Raw genomic sequence first — 10,081 nt, 5'->3', positions numbered from 1 at the left:
TCAGAGTGTTCTTCTCTTAGGATTCTTCACAAGTTGCCTTATGTTGATATGAATTTCCCTATCAATTATCAATACTTGTATAGGGTTTTGTCTTAATTTAACAGCTTGTGATGTAAAGAATGAACAAATGAACACAGAATAATTTTTCACATTTATTAACTCATCATAGGGGTTCACTCCAGAATATGTTTTCTGCTTTTGGATAACGTATGAACTCTGACAAAAGTCACCATCAACATTCATTGGGAATGTCTCCAGTATGAATCTTTGGGGGCAAATTAAGATAAACATCTTGTCTCAAGAACCCTTTGGGATCCTGATGTAGCTTACAGAAAACAGAGGCAGTTCTGGTACACAGAGTATTAGGACACTCTGTTCACCATTTAATGTTTGGGATAAATGACAGCCCAAGGCTATGGATGTCTCTCAAGCCTAGATCCCAAACAGTACTTCAACAAATGCAGATATTGAGAATACATGTAGATTAACAACACATCCACCCACCACTGCAGTTGAAAACCCTCTTCCAATTCCAGTCCCCACTCCGCACCAGGACACCTAAGAATATTACTAGGTGTGAAGTAATTGGCTGTCACTGTGGTCTTCGCCATTAATTCAGAGTCAGTCCTTAGAAGTGTCCTTCTATGGATATATTCTTGTGAGTTCCTGGTTTCTTGTGACCTTCTTATAAGGACTGAAAGTTTGAGTCAAGTCCAAGGGTATTGCTTGGCACCTCCCTAATATCTACTTCATCAATAGATCAGGTGAATATAAGTATTCTATAGGTTCCATTTATGAACTAGGGAAAGATGATGGTAATGGATATCGGAATAATGACAGACAAACACTATCATGTTGATATGTTTAACTCTGAGCCCTTATGAGTTCATTTGAAGCCTGGAAAAGCTCCCTCAGATTTCTATCCAATAACAGATTTATCTCCATATTAATTCAGTCATATCAATTAAAGAATAATCTCCGACAAACATTTTCTTTCGTTTACTATATTCACAGGATTCCTTCCAGAATAAATTCATGGACTTTGAATGAGTTCTGACTGAAGATAATGCCACATTCTTCCTGTCATAGGACGTCTCTCAAGTATGAAGTTTTTGGTGTTTAATCAGGTTTGAACTCCTGTTGAAGGTTTTCTCACATTCCTTACATTTGAATGGTTTCTCTCCTGTATGAATCACTTGATGTCGAATAAGTGAGGAGCTCCGGGTGAAGGATTTTCCACAGTTAACACATTCATAGGGATTATTTGCAGAACAGAGTCTTGGATTTTTATTACTGTCTTCAGGCTGACTGAGGGGTTTTACATATTGATTGCCTTCGGAGGCCTTTGCTTCAGTGTGAATTTTTTGATGCTTAGTAAGGTTTGTACGTCGGTTGAAGAATCTTCCACATTCATTGCATTTATAGGGTTTCTCTCCTGTGTGAATGATCTGATGTCGAACAAGAGATGAACTGCGGCTGAAGGCCTTCCCACATTGATAACATTCATAGGAATTCACTGTGGCATGACTTTTTGGGTGCTGAGTATCTGTACTCAAGTTCAAGGCATTCCCATATCCGTTATATTCTGAATGTTGCTTACCTACTGAGTCTAAATTAAATTCGAAGTTAGTTTTAAGCTGATCACACTTTGGGGAACCCTTTCTCATAGGAACTCCCTGTTGTGTGTCAAAAGTTGAGTTAACTGACTTAACATCAAAACTTTTCTTATTTTCACTATATTCAAAGTCTCCCTCCTCAGTGTAGATTGCATTATGAACGAAAGCTTCTTGTGGCAAATTTATGTCCCAGTGTTCCTGGTTCCTATATAACCAATCATCACTTTTCCAGGCATCTAAAGGAGGATGTCCACTTTCAGTCAGTCTTGTCATAATCACTGCATGGGATGATTCTTCTCCAGAAATTCTCTGCTTTGGAACTAAATCCTGATTTTCTGAAATTATCTCTCTGTCTAAAAGTAAATAAAAAATTCCATGAACTAGAAGAAGGGAAACTGCTTAATTAGGAAAGGGACGCTGAGCCATATACAGGTATAGGCATATTTTATGGGTCTTTAAATACAGAATGGAAATGTGAGGCAAGGTTAGAAAACAAGGATTACAGAAGAAATAAATGGGATAAAAATATTTTAAAAAGGATCAGGAGATCACAAAATATGAGAGCTATTCAAGAATACTAAGGAGAATACACAGAACTTAGGTAAAATATCAGCATATGAACTGGGATGGCATGGCATATCACAGTTCAAGCCACCACTGGTTCGTAACTAGTTTGTGAAAGTTATACCTAATCTTCCTTTCTCTAGCATCCTGTCTCTTTTACCCCAAGCTGTTCCACATAATAGCCCTTCAAAAATACCAATTTAATAATGTCTTCAGGAACATGTCTAAATTTATAGGCCCCATAGCTTAACAGCTAAAAGCAAACTTGCAATCACAGTGCCCCTATTTTCCATACAGAGCAATTATTCCCTGCATTTAACAGAGGCAGAAAGAACTGTAATATATGATAGCAGGGAAACCAATCTTATCCTGGGCTCAAAATAATCACTCCTGATTCTAACAGTGCTCAGACACTTCTATGTGTTTCCTAGAACTCAAAACTTTACCTATTCTGATTCAGGTTGGGTTCCTCTGTTTTCACCTGCCTTCAGTTTCTCTATTTCATTTGATAAAGTTCCACTTTCCTTCTCAAATTCCTTTTTCACTTAGTTTCTATATAAATATACCCAGTATACTGTATATTCTAGCATTTTTTTAAAAAATTAAATTTAACTGACTTCCTGCTTTCTCCTTTTCCACATAACATCAGATATATCTAACGAATTTATCTTCTATACTTTATTGGTAGCCAAGCAAGACCTTCAGCTTTCCAGTTTCACACAGTCACTAGAACACCTCTACTTGACTATCCCTACTCTCTTCCAAAACTCAACAAATGAGAGACTATCATCTTCCATGTGGAAAGAACTTCCCTCAATGTCCTCATTTTCGTTCAGTGAGTCACTGGCCTTCTAACATTTACACTAGAGTTCATGAAGAGAACTTGAATAACCATTGCTCTTTACCTCTCATATCTAATCTGTCCTTAGGTACTATTACTTTACTTTATGAAATGACTTCTACCTCAAAGCTCTCACTGATACATCCAACTCTGTCAAGTATATATCAATTCAGCCTTCTTTAGTCTAATCTCTACGAGAAATCATTATTTGTCTGTAAAATACCCACACTGGAAACTAGACAATTAAATCAGAATCTCCTAGGATGAAGCCTAGGAATATAATGGAAATATCGATTGTAGCTTTCCTGTCTCTACCTCACCAGTGTATATTGGATGTGTGGGGGCAGATAACTTGTCCATTTAACTCACAGGTTTTCAGAGAGAGAGGAACCTCTTCCAAACCTGGACTTAATTTAGAGGATGAGTTCCTGGACTTCAAGATTGATGCCATAATGAAATGACATCTTAGGAGAGAGTAAATGTAATTAACAAGGGAGAAAAATAAAGTTAATTTGTGGCCAGAGGACAGACTATAGCAGATCAGAATTATGGCACTTTCTCTGATACTCTCCTCATAGAGAAGTGGAGTCTATTTTTCTTCCCCTGGAATCTGGGCTGATCCTGCAACTGCTTGGCCAACACAATGTGATAGAAGTGATACTAGGCTATTTCTGGGCCTAGCCTTTATTTTTTTTAAAAAAAATTTTTTTTAATTAATTAATTTATTTTTGGCTGCGTTAGGTCTTTGTCATTGTGCTTTCTCTAGTTGCAGTGAGCGGGGGCTACTCTTCATTGTGGTGCACGGGCTTCTCATTGCGGAGGCTTCTCTTGTTGTGGAGCATGGGCTCTAGGCACATGGGCTTCAGTAGTTGTGGCTCGCGGGCTCTAAAGTACAGGGCTTAGTTGCTCCACGGCATGTGGGATCTTCCCGGATCAGGGATCGAACCTGTGTCCCTTGCATTGGCAGGTGGATTCTTAACCACTGCGCCACCAGGGAAGTCCCTGAGCCTAGCCTTTAAAAGACCCACAGCTTTCAATTCCTCTCAGGATGTTCCCTCTCAGAACCTTGCTGCCATGCTGTGAGAAGTCTTTGCCTCAGTAGAGGCCATGTATAGGTGTTGTGGTCCACAGGACTAGCTAAGTTCCCAGTGACAGCTAGCACCAACTTCCAACTATGTGATCATAGTTGGAATGGCCAAGTCATCTTGGCCATTCCATCCCAGTCAAGCTCCCAGAACACTGCATCCTCAGCGAACATCATATGGAATGTAAGAATTCCTAAGTCAACTCACTAAATTGTGAGAATTAATAAAATAATTGTTTTAAGTCACTAAGTTTTAGGGTAATTTGTTAGAAATAATAGATGACCAAAACCGTAATTTTGTTCTAGTAGTATTTATTAAATAGCAGAATTCCTAGTTGTATTTCCTTAAGTAAATCTATGTTCTCCTCATATTTGTACAACTCATTTTTCATGCAACTTCCTTACTTCTATTTTTAAAATCACTCTCATGTATTTTGTTATTTTCAAGTCGCTTGGTTCTAATATGTAGAAAAGCTGCTAATATTTTTATTTTATATCTGGCCACCTTAACGAAATTCTAAACAGATATAATCATTCTGATACTGAGTCTCTTGGATTTTCTAAGTTTAAAGTTATCATACACAAATAGCTTTTTCTCTTTTCTATTAATTTTCTCATTTGTTTCATTTATTTTTCTTTCATTAGTTAAAACCTTCAGGTAAATATTAAATAATTATGGTAATAGGCCTAAGAATCTGTTGATTTTAGTGTTAATACCATTGTTTACACATAATATTAACCCATGATTTGTTCTCTTTTTTCTCTAATAGATTTCAAATCACTGGCTTATTCCTGACCACTAATTCCAAACTCATAAACTGTGCTTTATCTATAAGACTGTTCCTGTCTCTAACCTAAAACAAAAATAAACTTTAAACCTTAGCCTATAATCCTAATTCTGGGTCTCTGCCTACTTCTCTCCTGGAGACCAGCCCATGCCAAACCACCTCTGCCTTTCTTTGGCCTAACAATTTCCCCCGACTTCTCAAATCACCTAGTTAGTTAAACTCTCCAAAATCTGGCTTTATATGCTCTATCCAAATTTACCTTATACTGTCTCTAGTAAACTTGGATCACTGAATCTTATTCTAGATCTGAAACATTTGGTGAGCCTTAAAAATATACATGTGTGTAGAAAATCCTAAAGACACTACCAGAAAACTACTAGAGCTCATCAATGAAATCAGTAGAGTTGCAGGATACAAAATTAATACACAGAAATCTGTTGCATTTCTATACACTAACAACAAAAGATCAGAAAGAGAAATTAAGGAAACAATCCCATTTACCATCACATCAAAAAGAATAAAATACCTAAGAGTAAACCTACCTAAGGAGGCAAAAAACCTGTACTCTGAAAACTATAAGATGCTGATGAAAGAAATCAAAGATGACACAAACAGATGGACAGATATACCATGTTCTTGGATTGGAAGAATCAATATTGCCAAAATGACTATACTACCTAAGGCAATCTACAGATTCAAAGCACTCTCTATCAAATTACATTTTGTGTAATTGGCATTACACAAACAAACTTATGGTTACCAAAGGAGAAGAGGGAAGGGATAAATTAGGAGTTTGAGATTAATATATACACACTACTATATACATACTGTGAAAATGGCATTTTTCACAGTAGAACAAAACATTTTTTAATTCCTATGGAAATATAAAAGACAATCTTGAGAATAGCCGAAGCAATCTTGAGAAAGAAAAATGGAGCTGGAGGAACCAGGCTCCCTGACTTCAGACTATACTACAAAGCCACAGTGATCACAACAGTATGGTACTGGCACAAAAACAAATACAGATCAGTGAAACAGGATAGAAAGCCCAGAAATAAACCCACACACCTACGGTCAATTAATCTACCATAAAGGAGGCAAGAATATACAATGGAGAAAAGACAGTCTCTTCAATAAGTGGTGCCAGGAAAAATGGACAGGCTACATGTAAAAGAATGAAATTAGAATATTCTCTAACCCCATATACAAAAATAAACTCAAAATGGATTAAAAACCTAAATGTAAAACCAGATACTATAAAACTCCTATAAAAACATAGGCAGAACACTCTGACATAAAATGCAGCAATATCTTTTTGGATCCATCTCCTAGAGTAATGGAAATAAAAACAAAAATAAATAAATGGGACCTAATTAAACTTAAAAGCTTTTACACAGCAAAGGAAACCATAAACAAAACAAAAAGACAACCTACAGAATGGGAAAAAATATTTGCAAATGATGCAACTGATAAGGGATTAATTTTCAAAATATACAGACAGCTCATATACCTCAATATCAAAAAAACAAACAACCCAATCAAAAAATGGGCAGAAGATCTAAACAGACATTTCTCCAAAGAAGACATACAGATGCCCAAAAGGCACATGAAAAGATGCTCAGCATCCCTAATTGTTAGAGAAATGCAAATCAAAACTACAATGAGGTATCACCTTAACACTGGTCAGAACGGCCATCATCAAAAAGTCTATAAATAATAAATGCTGGAGAGGGTGTGGAGAAAAAGGAACCATCCTACATTGTTGGTGGGAATGTAAATTGGTACAGCCACTATGGAGAACAGTATGGAGGTTTCCTTAAAAAACTAAAAATAGAACTACCATATGATCCTGCAATCCCACTCCTGGGCATATATCCACACAAAACCATAATTCAAAAAGATACATGCACCTCAATGTTCACTGCAGCACTATTTACAATAGCCAAGACGTGGAAGCAACCTAAGTGTCCATCAACAGAGGAATGGATAAAAAAGATGTGGTACATATATACAATGGAATATTACTCAGCCATAAAAAAGAATGAAATAATGCCATCTGCAGCAACATGGATGGACCTAGAGATTATCATACTAAATGAAATGAGTCAGAAAGAAAAGGACAAATATCATGATGTCACCCATATGTGGAATCTAAAAAAAAAAAAAATGATACAAATGAACTTAAATACAAAATAGAAATAGACCTACTGACATAGAAAACAAACTTATGGTTACCAAAGGGGAAGGGGGGAGGGATAAATTAGGAGTTTGAGATTAATATATACACACTACTATATATAAAATAGATAACCAACAAGGACCTACTGTATAGCACAGGGAACTGTACTCAGTATTTTGTAATAACCATTAAGGGAAAAGAATCTGAAAAAGAATATATATATATATATATATTTTTTTCCATATATATATGGAATCACTTTGCTGTACACCTGAAACTAACATGACATTGTAAATCAACTATACTTCAATTTTTAAAAATGTGGCAATCTTAAAAAAAATACATGATGCATGTGTGTATTTGTGTGTGTGTATACATGTTCCATGTGGCCAAGTTGGGCTTCTCATAAGCATAGTGATATCAGGGTACTAGAACTAGTGGCTGCTGAATTCCAGGAGAAAGAAGCAGAAGCTGCAAGTCCTATTACAGGCTAGATCTGGAACTGGCACAGTGTCACTTCTGCTACATTTTATTGATCAAAGAATCTAGTGCCAGCTCAGAGTCAAGGGGAGGGAAAACAACATCTACACTTCAATGGAGGGAGTGACAAAGATTTTGTGGCCATCATTAATCCACCAAAATCCATTAACTGGGAAAATAAATGACATTTACTGAAGTAAATTCCAGATTGATTAAGGTATATTATATTTAAATAATGAAGTAGATGGAGCTAGAATAAAATGAAAAAATGTACCTTAGTTTTGGGATGGAAAAATTCTTATGTATAAAATTAACAGATATAAAACAATGGGGGAGATACATGATAACATAAAAAATATGTTTGGCAGGCTCCATGAATAAAATAATTTTTAAAAATGTCTTCAGACACATCTCATTTGCCACAAATATGGTCAATAGTAAGAATTTAACATAAGCTTGTAATATACTAATTAAAAACCTCTAGAATCTTGATAACAGACATAAAAGAACCATTTACTGAATCACAGATGACCAAAACAAATAATTTTTACTTTTCTCATAATCCAGTATCTATCCATCTATCTATCTGTTTCTTTGGTTCCTAGATATGTGCAAAAGGCGGAGATATAAATGTAGGCAGAAAGAGACATGTTGCCTTCCCTCAAGGAACACAAAGCCTAGGGTGAGACAAAGACTCACAGAGACACATGTAGAGTGTATTTGTGATAAATGGTAAGAGGAAAAGAATATGGTGCTATGGGAGTATATAATAGAAAAAACTAACCCAGTCAAGAAAGGCTTCCCTGAGGAGATATGGACCTATTTGAGATCTGAAGGAATAGGAGTCAACTAGGCAAAGATAGGAGGAAGAGCATTAAGTAAAGAAACAACATGCACAGAGGTCCTGTGATGGGAGAGGGCAAGCCACACTCAAGGGACAACAGAAATATGTTCCCTGTGGAAGTGTTTTTTCTCTACTGAACCCCAACACCTATCAGAGTGCACAGGGCACAGTAGATGCTAATACATATTTGATGCTGGCTGACTGAGAGTAGATCAGTGTGGTTTGAGTGCAAAAAGGATGTACTGTGAGATGAGGTTGGAGAAGTAGGTAGGGACAAGTGTGTTGTGAAGTAAGCAAAACTGAATTCAGTACAGAGGTTTCAGCAAGTACATGATAAACCATGATCTCCATGACTGCAGTGTGGTTCAAACACTGGAGTTGTGGAGGGGAGACAAAGCTAAGAGGGAAGCCAAGATCTTGTATTAAGACAAGAGGCTATGGTGATAGTTCAGGTGAGAGATGACAGGACATGGACTACAGTAGTGGCATTGCAGATAGAGAAGTAGATTCATTTAAGAGATATTTAGTATAAAAAACAAGTATTAGATAGGTGAAGGAGAAGAGGCTGTCAAGGATAATACTTAAACTATACTTGTATAACTGGATGGATGGCACCTCATCCAGCTAGGGAACAATGGAAGAATACTGGGAAGGAAAAAGATCACTTGGGTTTTATGAAATTTAAGGCATCTTTGAGACATCCAAGAGAAATGTCATGTGTATATAAATTTTATTTCGGAGCTGAAGCCTGAGCTGGGGATATGAACTTGTAAGCTGCTATAAATGTGTGATAATTGAAGCTGCAGTTGTAGATGGAAGAAAATACAGAGTCAAAAGAGAAGACAGGATGAGATCAAATGTTGACAAACTGAAATGTATTAGATAGGTAGAGAAGGACAGGTCTGCAGTAGACAGAGACAGACTAGCCAGAAAGAGAAGAAGAAACTCAGGAGTATTACAGGAACCTAGGAGTGTTTTCAGAACGAGCAGCAGTTAACAGCGTCACTTGCTATTGAGAAGTCAAATGAGATAAGGAATTAAAAAGTGTCCCCTGGAGCTCGCTCCAATAAAGTCATGAGTGACTTGAACAAGAACTGTTTAAGATTAGTATTTCGGGTAAGAGCTCAACAGGAACGGGTTGAGGAATAAAAGGTGAGGAAAAGAGAAAAGCAAGTATAAAACACCCGGAGAAGTCTGGCTATAAAGAGGTAAGAAACAGAGTATTAGAAGAGGGTGTAGGGTTGAGAGAGAAAGTTAAAAAATTAATAATGACCTGAAAATGTTAAAAAGCTAATGGGAGAATGAGGCAGAAATGGTGAAAATATAAGTTAAAAAAAGCATGGAGAAATGGGGTCGAAAGGATAATCAGGGAGAGGATTTACCTTATGAAAGAAGAAATGGAGTCAATTGCCTAACAAATTAAGATTTCAGGTAAATAATACCCAGTGTTTGCTCGGGTGATAACAGAGATATAATAACTAAAGTGATAGTAACACTCTCATTATTAGTGAGTATGAGTTGGTAGTAGACAACATAGTTCTTTTGTAGACAATATAACCTAATGTAACAAGACAGTTAATATAGTTATACCCTTTGGGATGAAATTTCTCTTCTAAGAAGGAATCCTGTGAAAGGAATCAGATATGCCTGAAAACCTGGCAACAAACTAAATGTCCAACAGTTGG

At 36.5% G+C, this 10,081-nt stretch overlaps 1 protein-coding gene across 1 annotated transcript in view; it reads right to left on the bottom strand.

Moving 5' to 3' along the window:
* Positions 1–1,061: 1,061 nt before the first annotated feature.
* The window catches only part of ZNF215 (zinc finger protein 215), a 284,622-nt gene continuing 275,602 nt past the window's right edge, over positions 1,062–10,081 (bottom strand). Inside the window, exon 12 of the mRNA XM_059931013.1 lies at positions 1,062–1,969. Coding sequence (XP_059786996.1) covers positions 1,098–1,969 — 872 coding nt within the window. The 3' untranslated portion in view covers positions 1,062–1,097. The remainder of the gene's footprint in view (positions 1,970–10,081) is intronic.

Source organism: Balaenoptera ricei, chromosome 8 (assembly GCF_028023285.1).
Source record: "Balaenoptera ricei isolate mBalRic1 chromosome 8, mBalRic1.hap2, whole genome shotgun sequence".
Classification (NCBI taxonomy): Eukaryota; Metazoa; Chordata; class Mammalia; order Artiodactyla; family Balaenopteridae; genus Balaenoptera; species Balaenoptera ricei.
The sequence above is the reverse complement of the archived record's forward strand: the minus strand, read 5'-3'. Positions and strand labels throughout refer to the sequence as shown.